This window comes from Chenopodium quinoa, unplaced genomic scaffold (genome assembly GCF_001683475.1).
Source record: "Chenopodium quinoa cultivar QQ74 unplaced genomic scaffold, ASM168347v1, whole genome shotgun sequence".
NCBI classification, from domain to species: Eukaryota; Viridiplantae; Streptophyta; class Magnoliopsida; order Caryophyllales; family Amaranthaceae; genus Chenopodium; species Chenopodium quinoa.
This window is the reverse complement of record NW_018745368.1, coordinates 357,765-373,264: the sequence shown is the minus strand read 5'-3', so window position 1 is coordinate 373,264 and position 15,500 is coordinate 357,765. Positions and strand designations below refer to the sequence as shown.

The following is a 15,500-nucleotide window of genomic DNA, read 5'->3' as shown; positions in this document are numbered from 1 at the left end:
TATATCCGTAGCTAGCTAAGTTCAGCGACAGATTTTTAGAAATTAGATACGAATTTCACTTGTCGTTAAAAGGCCAAATTTTTGTAGTGTTGGGTGAAAAAAAATAGTTATCTATTACTCCTTCTGTTTCGTAATGATCGCAACACTTTCCTTTTTCATCTGTTTCGTACATTTTAGTTTCATTTTATAAATTTCAAGTCGAGATAGCTCAAGTTGATACTGTAATAATATAAATTAAGATAAATTCATATCAAAAAAAGATGGTCAAAGTTGAGAAAACAAAAAAAGTCGAGTGTGTCTATCTTTGTAGGACGGAGGGATAAAGTAGTTATGTGGGATAGAATCATCTAATGTAAATTTTATAACTCTCCCCGTCCCAGAATATCTGAGACGTTACACTTTTTTCAATATTCATGCATTAGTTTTGACCATAATTCTTTACTAACATAATATAAATATATTTATCATAAAATAAATATATTGTTAGATAGGTATTAATATAAAGTTTCATAGTATAATTTTAAAAATAATTTTCATTCATATTTAATTATATAAAAATAAAGTCAAACTAATGCATTGACATGTGTGCAATGTTGACTGTGTCAAATATTCTGGGACGGAGGGAGTAATATCCATTTTTTTTCAATTTAAAAATATTTATAATTGGAGATAGATATTAATCGTTTAAACTATAAGTTGTGAAACTTGATAAAAGAAATGTGTCAACAAAAAAGGAGAAAGTATTATTTTTGATAATTTTTACAATAATAGATTTGCAGCTAATCTGTGGGGGGTCCAATATGAGTCACATTCCAATTTTCCTTATGAGGCGAGGAATTTTGGATTTCCTCGTGGGGAAAAATGAAATTGCTTATGAGGAAATTTCTTTTCACAAATAAGAGTACTTCTAATAAATATACAAAGCTATACAACAAGACATGATCTCAAAAAAAAAAAAAAAAAAAAGAAAAAAAAAAAAAAAAAAAGGAAAGATAAGTCCAAGTATACATGTGTTTAATTTCCCATCCCATGACAATAAATCGTAATAGGATCATTTATGTGCCAATTAGGCTATATCTATCATATTACTAGAGAAATATGCAAATGGTTATGATATTATACATGTGTTTATATATGACTATTCTCAATACAATTCGAATTTGGGTCGTCTTACTAACATTTATCAATATCCAATATTGCTCAACTTGATGCTAGCTACCAATATAGTGCGTCCGTACCATATTGCTATTGATCAATACCTATTGATAGAAAGAAAGCCAGGATACAACCAAAGTTATGGACGGCGATTTTTTTTTTTTTTTTTTTTTCTTTTGTTTAGGCGAATTAAGAATTAAGGATTGAGGATGACAAAAGGAAAGATAAGTCCAAATATTAGATGTACGAAAGGATAAGCAACTAAAAAAACGTGACTTTTTTTTTAAATTCTTTTTCTTTGATATTTGTAAGGACGAAGGCAAATTCGATAAACGGTTTGGTGTAATCTAAGTAAATTACTGTAGCCACTCAAAAGCTATCGAGATTTATCAAGCTATTTTTTTTTCTATCAATTTAAAAAAAAAAATAATAATAATAAAAAAAAAAAAAAACTTCACCTCATCTTGCCTATAAATAGCCAATTAAAGTTCTCCTACTCCACACTTCCCAACAATACAACGTAACTCGAGAATAATTGTTTTCAGGTAATCCTTCTCTCTACGTTAGAATTTTTACTCATTTCAATAATATTTCCCTCTTTCTTTCAGAAATTATTTTGTATAATGGTGTTAAGCAAGATAATATAATCTCTCGATTAAAGAGAGTGAGGGATAGGTTAAGTGGTTAAAACTTCCCTCCCAATTTCAGGTGATTCTAGGATCGTTTTTTATCATTATTCACACTAGATAAAAATTTGTGAAGTTGTGATTTTCATATCTACGTACTCTTCACCAGCTCACCACATGTATTGATTTTAATTAACCACACTTGATAACTGTCTAGCACAATCAAGTCTATACCATTATGTAAGGGAGATTTTATTTATTACTCGATGTATATAGTATTTAGAAATGACTTGTTACATTGATTATTATATAAGCGATGACTTGTGTTCTTACATTACTTTACGTGTTGTTGTGACATTCTTCACTCGTATAGGTTTTTACTACATAATATGTTTAACAAAGAAGGAAAAAAAAAAAAAAAAAAACCTTTTTTTCATTATGTTATGTTATAGTTAAAAAAAACATGTATGAAAGTTACAAGATAAAGAGTAGTAGTATATGTATATCAGTATATGTTTAAGACCTCCTTGAATATTAGATATCCCGTTAGTATCAAGAGTTGGCTTACCAATGAGGTCTTGGCCTAGTGGTTAAGATTGTGAGCATGTGTATGATAGGTTAGTTCGAATCTTGAGTAACTTGATTTATTTAGCTAAGTACATGTGCACATACTATTTCGTAGGCTAAATTAAGAGAAGGAAGAAATCATGGCTGATACAAACGTCACACTAGAAGAAGCTGTGCCTGTGGAGGATGTGGAAATTGATATGGAAGCTAAGGCCAAGGAATATGATACACAAACTCGTGTTGCCGGTAATGAATATCGAATGACAACTGACGTCAAAAACTTTAGCAAACGTCTTGTGCATGTGGTGGAGACTCATTTTTGGCACGGGCGTACACTTACTAACTTCCCTAACCTCGCGGTTAATACTGGTGCTGCAATGCGCCAGGCCGGGACTCTTCCCGAAGGCGTCAAGTGGGGAATCACCTATGCTGACGGCGATCAGGCCAGTAATCGTAAATTCATTGTTGCTGTTCATGGCCCAACGGGCAAGGTAATGTATCACAACGTGGTTGCATATTTTATTTTTTAGTCTAAGAATATTGAAGTGACTCGTAATGCTATTGTACAGATCTATGTTGAAAGTGGGCCAATAGGTCCAGTCGATTGGAATGTAATTGAAGTCAAACTGGACCGACATTCCGGAAACAAAGCCGATATCACTGACCCAATTTTTGGAGCCAGGATTGTGGCAGAGATTTCCGGTACCTATGCAGTTGCAAAGTTCTATAATTAGCTAGCTAGGCTCACAAGTCACAACTCTTGAGCAAGCTTGCTAAAATTTCGCTTTACTTGTTTGTAATGTTGTGTTATGTATCTCGTATTCTCGTGTATGTGTTATATGCTATGTATGCTGTGTCTACGTGACACATGAATAAATGGTGAAGCTCCCCTGTAGAATGTACGCATGATCTTGAGTTTGTAACCAACTGAAAAGGAGGGTGATGCTCCCTAGCTTTCTATGTTTGCAATAAAAATCCAAGTATATATATTAATGGTTATGAATGTTTTTCTTTATTACTTGTACTCCCTTGACTTCCCTTCAAAACTCAGTTATCCTAACAAGCGAACCAAAGAAACCTTTGTTGAACTTTGGACTCATAATAACATTTTACATGACATTGGGGCCCCAATCTTTAGGGGACTCTATACGGTCGCCAAGTTGTGCCACGCCAACATTGCCCTTGGCCACACAGAAGACTTACTGTTTATCTAAATATCTAACAACTAAGAGAAGATACATTTGTTGATGAAATACCTGTCGATTCCAATAACAAATAGAGAAGATGAAAGGGAAAAAACTCGATTGATGATCTCAATAATACAGTTGTGCCACAGAATAGAATCTACTACATTAGAAGCAAAATTCGCCACCACCGGTACAGGTTTCCTGATGACGCACTCCCCTAATGTTAACACAACTCTCCTCGTAACTCGTGTACCCAAACCCGAAGAGTGAAATTACTCAAGAACTGTTCAGATCTCAAATGGTAGGTGTGTGTTTTTTGTGTTTAGGGTTTCAGAGATAACAAAATTATATATCTCAATTTGGGGATAAAGAGTATATATATATGTGTGTACAAAGAAAGGATATAAATAAAGCAAACAAGGCCTCCTCGCTAAGCCCACTCACGAACGAGCTCTCACTCTCGGACGAGCGAGCTATCGCTCGGCCCTACCGCAAGCAACATGTGCATCGAGCTAGCAGGCAAGCTATAGTTTGCACCTGCCGTAAGCAACGCAACGAGCTATAACTCGCATCTGCTGCAAGCCAAGCAATCATCCGAGCTACCATCCGAGCTATAGCTCGGCCTTGCCGCAAATCATTTGCCTTGTGAGCTATATCTCTCTCGTTAGCTCCTGGCACACAACGTTGCTAGAGGGTAACAATACTCACTTAGCAACACTCCGATTTGCATTACAAGTATTATTATTCCAACAATCCCCCACTAATGCAAAACGGTCTGAGATCATGAAATCTGAATAGTAAATGAAAGGTTAGCTACTTAAGCACTAGTATCCATAACGTTTGAACTAATACCTTAGTGACACAGGTATTCAACACTCTTCTAGTGAGCATCCAAAGGTTTGAACTCCTAGGAGCGAGGAAGGAACATGTATCACATACTTTACCTTTTGAGCTTGAGCAATTCCGCCAGTCTTGGCCAACACATTGGGCTCTCATGAGTACTTCATGAAAACATCTCCACAGTCTTTCCCTTGAAGGAGGACACCCCTCGTACTCACGTAGGTGTTCCATCTGTGTATAAATTACACATTCCAAGCACATATAGGGTGTTTCCCTGCAGGCTTAAAACACATTCAAGCACCTTGCAAACCCAAGATTCTCTATGCAATGGAATAAGAACATTTAGAACGTAAAGTTCAACTTTATCAACTCGACGGTGCATCTATCAATCCATTACTCAACGAGCTCTTAGGCTAGATGCATTAAGGGATACTCCCAACCTCAATCATTCGGTACCACTATCGTTCCCTACTCGAGTAATATCAGGGGCCATAACGTTGTCAAGAAAGGAGCTTAGTGATTCTAATTCATTTAAGGATCACTATTGTTCCCTACTCTCGAGCAACTAGGCTAGTAGTATTAAGAGCAAGCAACGCTCAACCTTCCACCTTCAGTGTCATTATCAATCCTACTCTAAGAGCCACTGGGCTAATGGTCTTAAATCCACTTAAGAACCATTATCAATTCCTGCTCAAAGAATAACTAGACAAATGACATTAAGAGCCGCGCTCAACCTAATTGAATCTACCTGGTCAACAAACCACTCAAAAAGAGTTAAAGATTCAACATACACAAATAGTATAAATCCAACAATGAGTCAACCAAAACAAGGCTCCGGACTCATTCAGAACAAAAGTTCAAAAAAATTAAAGCACTTTGGTGTGTCCATGTAAGCTGTCTCAATTGACCACCCAACCTAGGTTATGGACATATTAAGAGCATTTAAAGCTCGACCCGTTAACATCAAGCAACAAGTCTACTAAAGCATCTCATAACCATATAAATTAGAGGGTTATCAAGCCAGATAACTTTAGAACATAGACTGATCATTTAAAACTTTGTCACTGGAATAAATTAACCACACATAATCTTAAAAACATTCCCTTAGACAATCAAGCACTTACCTGTGCTTCATCCTTGGATAAGGACCTGCTTGATTCTTCTTTGCTTTCACATACTCTAACATGAGTATCACCTCCACAAGATCTATCTAACTCTATCACTACATCTGTAGTTCCTGACAACATACATAGACACTTGTGAAAATTAATGTAGAAAACATGAGGATCAACTTACCCCCACAATGGACAAACTTCCAGAGATAAATTTTGCAAAAATCATCTTCTTGACACACGTCATCCAATCTAATGAACCTTGCTTCCTAATGGATAGTGTACAACAATTTATTTTGCAACTCACTCGAAACAGAGCACCACCCTTCATCATGTAAAAACCATACACTAAAGAGGTTCAACTAATCATCAGTGTTCATTCAATCATTATCCTTAGATCCTACTGGAACAGGTACTTGAGAATCTTTCTCACTTAACCTTTATCCCTGCATTACTCAAAGCTCAAACAATAGTTGAGTAATTCTCTCTTGACAAACAAAATAAACGATGAATTTCCCAACAAAACAATTTCATGTCAAGAATAATTTGTTAACTCATTTAACTTGCAAAATATTAGCACATTTGAATCAAACATCAAAGGCTAAAACACAAAATTAACTATGGCTTAAACATGATAAACATAGTTTACCAAAACACTTTCCCTACATTACAAAAATGAGATTAATGCGTACCTTTAAAGATTCATTGGTTTACTAACCAGAACCATGCAGCTTATCTCAATATCTCGTACTTGTTTCTTATCTTTGAGACTTACATACATCTCTATCTCAATAAACAACACGCATGTAAAGTTAACAACATGTGATCATTCTAGCATATGAACACTATCAATGCAAACCATAATAACTTCACACATGCATCAAGAGGTTCAACACACATACCAAGACTAACTTGATAAAACAAAGTCTGGGTACTTACATGTAACCCCCACTCACCATACATATCACAAAGGATAAAACAACATGAGAGAAATACCCCATCTTCTAAGTTGTCACCTGTGTATGCATTTTAAATACATACCTTTTTTATTTGAAATCTATTATGATAGGGTAGCTTAAGCAACCTTACTGCAAAACAGACAAGCTTAAAACAAAATAGGTGAGAAACAAATGTGGATTAACACCAAACTTACCCTGTAAGGAATTTTTCAAACATCAACTTTGAGCCCCACTGTGATCATGCATTTAAGCATGGTGGCGTCTAAAGGGAAAGAAGCTAAAGATAAAAGAGTCGCCAACAAGTTTTATAAACTTGTAAACCGTTCACGGATATGAAGGTTATACCCCATTCACGATCACAGAGATCACTAACTCCATAGTGTTCCGGAACCATGACTAGATATTCGGGAATGATGGAACGAATCCAACCTAAAAGAGATTGAACCCACCCTAAATCGGCCTCTACTTAATTCTTATGATATTCATGTGCGCTTTTCGATCAACCTACATTCATTAAATTAATCCTAAGCATATTTAATCTACGTTGATTGATTATTAATGCACAAATAAATCTATTATTGGCGATCACTTGAATTAATATCATATTAAGCCTAAAAAACAAATTATTAATTATCTTATTAACGTGATTTCAAGTACAAATTCCCTTAAACCTGTAGAAAGGGCGTGATCAAGCAATAACAATGAATAATGAATAATCAAGCAACATAATTGACACAACAATCATCATCATAATCAATGTAAACATAATCTCATCAATAGTATAATTAGCAAGATCCTAGGGATGATACTAAACATATTAATAACAAATTCTAGCATGTCACTAAATAGTAAAGATTAAAGCTTTAGCCTAAACATGATACTAGAAATATTAATTAACACCCTAAACATGATACTAGGAATCAAAAATCAACATCCTAACATGATACTAGAAATCATAAGAAACATCCTAACATGATGGTAGGAATCAATAAAGACATCCTAACATGATACTAGGAATCAATAAAGACATCCTAACATGATGCTAGGAATCAATAAAGACATCCTAACATGATTCTAGGAATTAAAATAATATTCTAAGCATGACTTCTATATCAAAGGAATAAATAAGTAATCGAATTACTTACTTTGATGCCCCGTATCTCTTTCTATCAAAACAATACACATGTTAGTAACTTCAAGAAAGATTAAATCAAATAAACCAAATAAATCAAATATGAATTGAAATATAGATTTGGGACCAAACCCTCAGAACTATCAACCTTTCATGTCGAGGTCGAAGGCAATTACGAGTTTGGCTAGGAGTATTTGAAGCTCGTGAAGGAAGTATGGTGTATGATATCAAGAAGGTGTTGGGATGTGTTTAGGCTAGGCTAAGAAAGAAAGAGAGAGATAGAGAGAAAAGCTTTTAGCTTAGAGAGGGGATTAGATGATGATTGTTGATCAAGCTTATTGATGATTGAAAATGGATGAAAATGACCTCTATTTATAAAGAAAAAAGAGGGTCGAAGATTAGAAAAGAGTCAGAATCCGACTCGGAGTCAAACAGGCACTATTGCGACCCAATATTTCTATCGCAGCGCGATAGGCTTATCGCAACGCGATATTTCTATCACTCAGCGATATTTTTAGAAGATAGAATCCGTACGGAATCCGACTTCCAATCAAATTGGGTAAATCGAATATCCGTACGTATTCTAATTTTATCATAATCAAAATCATTGAAAAACAAATGTTTTATCCGATGTAAAATTCTTAAATCTTTATCTTTTCAAAAACAGGACAAATTTGATCCTTCTAGATGATTCTAGAAGCTAATAATAAATCCTAAGGGATTTAGGATTGAAAACAACCTTCTAGTGGATTCTAAAAGCTCATAATAAATACTAATTGGTTCAGGAATGAGGTTAAGGTTAATGGACCCTCCACATAGTCATTGGGTAAGGCTCAGTTTGGACTCGGTTTAGTATTTTGGCCATAACTTCTTCGTTATAACTCGGATTTGGGCTTATAATATATCGTTGGAAAGCTCTTTTCAACCCCATCCAACTACACAATAATTGGACCAGGATTATGGACCAAAATTAACAGGTTTGGACGTTTTATAAAGAGGACACGAAATGAATGATTTTCAAAGACAAGAAATGAATGATTTTGGGTTTAAAGACGTGAAATAAATGATTTTGGATTTAAGGACACGAAATAAATGATTTTGGATTAAAACATATAAGGAAAGGTTAGAAATGGTCAAGGCTAAAGGAAATTCACGAGACTCTTCAACTCTTCACCTAACTCGATAATCAAAGACGTGAAAGGTACTCATCACTGGGTTTGGTTTTTGGGGAGACACAATCAGGTGTCTACACTTACAGACTAAATCCCGATATCATAATATCTTACCTTCAGCCTATTTCCAATCAACTACCTTTCAACTCACCTTAAAAGATACTTACAACTGATGGATATATTAAAGCAGGCAAGACATACTAATCTCAAGCATGTAAGGCTCAAAAGGAGCGCAAAAAATTATATGAACATGTTTCATTCCACAACTAGTTAATCAAGGTCTATTCATTTGGTTCAGGATTTTTTATTCACCACTACTTGAATACATACCACAAACAGTCCAACTACACCTTTCAATCAAGAAAGTAAAACCAAGACGGTACACAATTAGTTCAAGTTTTAATCAAATGCAGCTTAGATGATGCACGTACTCATCAACTTTAATAGTCAGAAGAAAGCTTAGGAAGAAAGAATAAATTCTATTAACGAGCAAGACTAACATGTCATTTCATAAGAAAGCATATACTTGAGACATTTCACAGGATTCATCATATCAAGGTCATACATGATAAACGTAGCAAATATTCAACATACACATCACCCATAGTCCCACAAGCCTTCATGCTTTATGTGAAACACATATAGAAATCAATTCGTCATTATTGGAAACCCCCACACCACACATACCACATGAAAATAATCATGAATCAAGTAACAAAAATAGGGAGTAACATCCAATTATGGGGTGAACTAAGCAACTTAAACATATCTTCAACCCCAATAATACAAATATTTAGAAGATATTCATAGATATTAAAGACATATGGAATCTTAATTTCCATTATTACCGCATGTGGGGCACTTACGCTTTAAACTTGCACGATCATTCTAACTCTACCAAGCCAAACACTTTACTTTTGCTAACAAGCACGGAGATCAAACCCGGTCTCATCTAGACCATCAACTAGAAAGGAAAAAAAAACACCTCTAGCATGTATACACATTTCAAGTTCGTGAGCAAAGCTAAGATCACAAGAATTAACTTCAATAATTCGACATCCCTTTTTAAACTAAAAAATGACACTTACAAGCTTATCACATACTCTGTGCTCAACAAAACAATGTCCATGATTAGGAATAAGGTCAACAAAACACTATCATAAGATAGAACGCATGACATCCCTAATCTACTAGGACAAAACACATTTAAAGTCCATGAAAATCAATAAAAATTATCATTGGACAAACCATACTTTAGCAGAGATAAAAATTACTTTCAAAACAACAAGTCAACAAGTAAATAGACATAGATAAAAGTTTCTTACGAAAACCTTCCTTTTCATAACCACTCATGAACAAGAGTAAAACTAACATACTAGTTAGTCTCAATATCTAACTTATCTCACCCCCACATTGCATTGTAATAGCTCATAATAAAAATAATAAAATTATGCATAGATAACAGGGGCACATAATAATAAACATACACCATATTATGTAAAGTTAGAAATTGATAAAAACTAATATACGAGAAGGAACTTCCCTGGTATCGAGCATGATCGACCCCTACGAGTTGTGACTTTCATTGTTGTACAACGCTTGTACAGCTATACGGTTCAATCTTGCTGCCACATACTCGTCCATACTTGGCACTCTCCATCAGCGAACCTGAATAATGCTGCCATGGCCGACCACTATATTTGTTAAATTGTGACTCGAAATCTAGTAGGGATGACTTTGAATGCAAATATCTCTCACACTATAATTGATTTTGAGGTGATTCAAGTTGGAGGTGATAGCTTCTTTCATGATTTTTCCAATGATAGGTCATATGCCCAATTTCGATTAGAAACAAGAAATTTATGAACGTTTTACGAAAACCTGACGAAGTTGGAAAGTTGTGACGAGGTTACGAGCTATAGGCTATAGCTCTATGCGAGTGAGCTATAGCTCGTCCCTATGAAGACTTGCGGAAGGCTTGAGCTAGCTGTCAAGCTATAGCTTGGCAATTCGGTTCTTGTGGGATAAATTATGGAATATTTCCTAAAATTATATCTTTTCTATGACAGCTATTTGAGCATACTTGGGGAACAATTTAGGGTTTTTTATTCGGGTTTCCTTGTGTTATAAACGGACCCTGTAGTTGATCAATTAGATCATACCTTTTAAGCCATTAGATTTAGGACTCTTTGTATTATTCTCTCGTTTCCACCCGTGGATGTAGGTTTAATTTGACCGAACCACGTAAATCCTTGTGTTCTTTGTTTATCTTCTTTATTGCTTTTCTCGTTCTTATTTTTCATTGACTTGTTGCACATTAATCAAACACAATTACACCCTTTATTTTCTAACAAATTGGTATTTAGAGCCAGATATTAAGATCTTAGGTTTTAGGTTTTAGGTGTTAATTAAATTATGCCAATGAAATTTGACATTAAGAAATTCGACAAGTAAGTGAATTTTGGCCTATGGCAATTGAATAAGAAAGCCATCTTGGTTCAAAGTGGCTATCACAAGGCTCTTGAAGGTGTATCCAAAAACCCTTCATGCATGACAATGGATAAGTAGGAGGAGATCGATTTGAAGGCTCTTTTGACAATTCAATTATGTCTCTCTAATGATGTTTTGAGAGAGGTTGCCAAGGAGACAACTGCTGCGGGTTTGTGGTTAAAGTTGGAGTCACTTTATATGACAAAGAGCGTGACCAACTGTCTACTACTCAATCTAGACTTCATGATCTTCGTCTAGAAGAAGGTAAACCGCTTAAGTCTTATTTAGATGAATTCTTCTCTATTATTATGGATTTTCAAACATCAATGTTGAGATCGATGATGAAGATATGGCTATTAGGTTGTTGTGTTCTTTACCGCCTCCTTATAAGCACTTTCGAGATACTTTATTGTATGGTGAAGATGATTTGAGTTTGGAGGATGTTAAGGATGCCTTAACCCATAGAGATTTAATTGACAATAAGTTGGTTAATAAATCTAATAATCCAACTCAAAATAATGCTTTGGTTGCTCATGGTGGTAATAAGAAATTTGGTAAAGGAAAAGTTTGTAACTATTGTCATGTGAAGGGTCATATCAAAGCCGAGTGTTGGAAATTGAAGAAAAAGAATGAGGAGAAGTCCAATGAGGACAAATCTACAAATATTGCTGACACCAACGATGATGATGATTATGCACTTTAGGGTTTGAGCTTCGGGGCTGCGGTTTCTACGATCTCTTCATGATAAGTGCCCCTTTAAGATCTCTTGGTGAAACGAGAAACCGTGTGAATTTTTTTGGTTATGGATTCTATGATAGATTACTTTTTGATTTTCGTTCTTTATAAAGTAGCAATCTTGGTTATGCATTAGATTTTGATCTAGTTATGCTATTTCTTATCTCAATTTTGGTACTTTTATGATTTATTAAGTATAATTGCAATTTAGAAATTTTTGATGTAATTTTATTTTTCTAGAATTGCTTAAGTTTTAGTTTGGTTTTGAGATGAAGAAGTGTTTGAAAAGAGTTTGGTCAATTTTGATAAGCATGCTTGGCGTCGGGACATTATACTCTCAATCTAGGCCATGTGATGGTTTTGTGTACGTAATTTTGTGTTCGAAGACGCACCGGTTCACAAGTTATGGAAGATGTCCGTTTGTTGATAGCCTAATGAGAGTAGGCTTATGAAATTTTGTTTAAGGTGGAGATTCTTCATTTTCTTATGAGCATTAATTCTTGGTTTTTTTTGTTCAAGGTAGAGTTACCTTGTTTTTTAGTCGATTTCAAGTCAAGGTGGAGATTTGTTAAATTGTGACTCGAAATCTTGTAGGGATGACTTTTAATGCATTTATCTATCAAACTATAAATTATTTTGAGGTGATTCAAGTTGGAGGTGATAGCTTGTTTCAAGAGCTTTCCAACGATAGGTCATATGCCTAATTCCAATAAGAAACGAGAAAGTTATGACTGTTTTACGAAAACCTGATGAAGCTGGAAAGTTGCGACGAGGTTGCGAGCTATAGCTCTATGCGAGTAAGCTATAGCTCGTCCCTATGAAGACTTGCGGCAGGCTTGAGCTAGCTGTCGAGCTATAGCTCGTCAATTCGGTTCTTGTGGGGTAAATTATGGAATATTTCCTAAAATTATATCTTTTCTATGACGGCTATTTGAACTTGGAGAACAATTTAGGGTTTTTTATTAGGATTTCCTTGTGTTATTAAAGGACCTTATAGTTAATCAATTAGATCATACCTTTTGATCCATTAGATTTAGGACTCCTTGTATTATTCACTTGTTTTTTTTCCATTATAGTGAAGAAGCTCTCGAATCCCTCACACGTGGATGTAGGTCTAATTTGACCGAACCACGTAAATCCTTGTGTTCTTTGTTTATCTTCTTTATTGCTTTTCTCGTCCTTATTTTTCATTGACTTATTCCGCATTAATCAAACACTATTACACCCTTTATTTCCTAACAATATCTGTTGTGCTTTATCTCAGTTGACTTAAATCAACTCCTCGCCACCATAATACCACTTTGGTACTCCATCTTTACATTATAAAAGGATTTTGATTCTTGAACATTAATTGTACTCAAGCTCTGACATTTACCCATTAAAAATCCTTTTGCTAGGAATTAAATAATAAGGCCACTAGTCGGCAAGTCTTAGAAGATAAAGGATTAACCTTCCTTTAATTCCATGTCGGACAATCACAAGGACATCAATATTCTTTGAGAAACCAAGACCCATCTTGATCTTAATCACAAGAGCCACTAATAATAGTAATTGCATAAAATTACGATCAGACTTCCTTTATAAGTTTCATCCGCTTTGCTGAGGAGATATCAATCATAATCTGACGACGAAATTAATAGTCCTCATGAATTAGGGTTCTTCTGATTCGAATTATACGGATGAATTTCATATGATGATCCCGAACCAAATATTAATATAAATAATACAAGAATCAACAGTAAATTAATTGTACTACTTCGCTTCTAAATTGTTGGTAAAATATCTATCGATTTCAATAACAAATAGAGAAGATGAAAGGGAAAAAACTCGATTGATGATCTCAATAATACAGTTGTGCCGCATAACAGAATCTATTGCATTAGAAGCGAAATACGCCACCACCGGTACAAGTTTTTTGATGACGCACGCCCCTCAATGTTAACACAACTCTCTTCATGATTCGTGTACCCGAACCCGAAGAATGGAATTACTCAAGAACTGTTCAGATCTCAAATGGTAGGTGTGTGTTTTTTGTGTTTAGGGTTTCAGAGATAACAAAATTGTATATCTCAATTTGGGGATACACACACACACACACACATATATATATACACACACACACACACACACACACACACACACAAAGAAAAGATATAAATGAAGCAAATAAGGCCTCCTCGCTAAGCCTACGAGCGGCCAATCTCTCGCTCACGAACGAGCGAGCTATCGCTTGGCCCTGCCGCAAGCAACATGTGCAGCAGTTAGCAGGCGAGCTATAGCTCGTACCTGCCGCAAGCAACGCAAGCAGCGTGCTATCGCTCGCGCGCACACGAGCTATAGCTCGCATCTGCTACATGCCAAGCAATCATCTGAGCTACCATCTGAGCTATAGCCCGGCCTTGCCGCAACCCATTTGCCTTGTTAGCTATAGCTCTTTCGCTAGCTCCTTGCACACAACGTTGATATAGGGTAACAACACTTAGCAACACTCCGATTTGCATTACAAGTATTATTACTCCAACAATATAAATTTATTTTAGGAAATATTAGAATTAATAATCCCAACTTTCATTAATTTTGGTAGAATAATCCCAACTTTGGATTATACTGGAATAATCCAAACTTTTGGGGGTCTTCTTTTTCTTCAATCCCTAACCGGTTAACAAAAGTCAATGACCTACTATATCAGGTCACTTGACACGTGTCAAGCCTTGATTGGTCCAAAATTTAAAAGAAAAAAAAACAAAAAAAACAAAAACCAAAAAAAAAAAACCCAAAAAACAGAAAAACCCAGCCAACCTCCCCTCCCCCACCGTCCCACCCACCACCACTGCCCAGTCCGCCGCCTCTCCCTCACCGACCGCCGCTCTTCCCATGCCGGACCGCCGCTCTTCACACGTCGGACCGCCGCTTTCCCTCGCCGTTTTCCCCCTTCCCCGAAATCCCCTCCAACCCCCCACGCAACCACCACAAAAAACCCCTTTCCTACTCCCGAAAAACCCCAAAAACTCCTCCTCCACCCCGAAACCCTAGCGGCTAGGGTTTTCAATGGTGGGGGAAGGGTGTTTGGGGGTTTTCGAGAGTTAGGGGGAGTTTTAAAGGCAGTTTCTAGTGGTGGTGGTGGCTGGAAAAGGAGATTAAAGTGATGGTTGCCGGCGGAAAAGGAGGGGAGGAAGGTGGGTCGCATCACCGGCATTGGGGAGGGGGAAAACCGGCGTTGGGGGAGGGGATCACTACAACAAAAGAGGGCTATAGCAACACACATTTTTGCAACAGTTTTATTAGTGTCGCTATAAGTAGACAATATGGCAACAATTTTTAATTTATTGATATAACTAACCATTTTCGTTTAAAGTCTGTTGCTATAGAGAAAAACATGGCAACACTTTTAATGAATAAGTAAAAGATATTATTTGACAATGGTTTAACCAAGTGGATGCTAGTTAATATTAATGATTAATGATTGATTAATTAATTAAATAATTTCTGATTTGAAAAATAAAAATAACTAATAAGGATCGGAGT

General features: G+C 35.7%; 1 protein-coding gene across 1 annotated transcript; it reads left to right on the top strand.

The window, feature by feature from the left end:
• Positions 1 to 1,573: 1,573 nt before the first annotated feature.
• LOC110712849 lies at positions 1,574 to 3,347 on the top strand. The gene is made up of 3 exons (XM_021891302.1): positions 1,574 to 1,700; positions 2,464 to 2,839; positions 2,918 to 3,347. Exons 2-3 carry the CDS (start codon positions 2,489 to 2,491, stop codon positions 3,080 to 3,082), a joined length of 516 nt encoding a protein of 171 aa, XP_021746994.1. The 5' UTR covers positions 1,574 to 1,700; positions 2,464 to 2,488; the 3' UTR covers positions 3,083 to 3,347.
• The last annotated feature ends 12,153 nt before the right edge of the window (positions 3,348 to 15,500 follow it).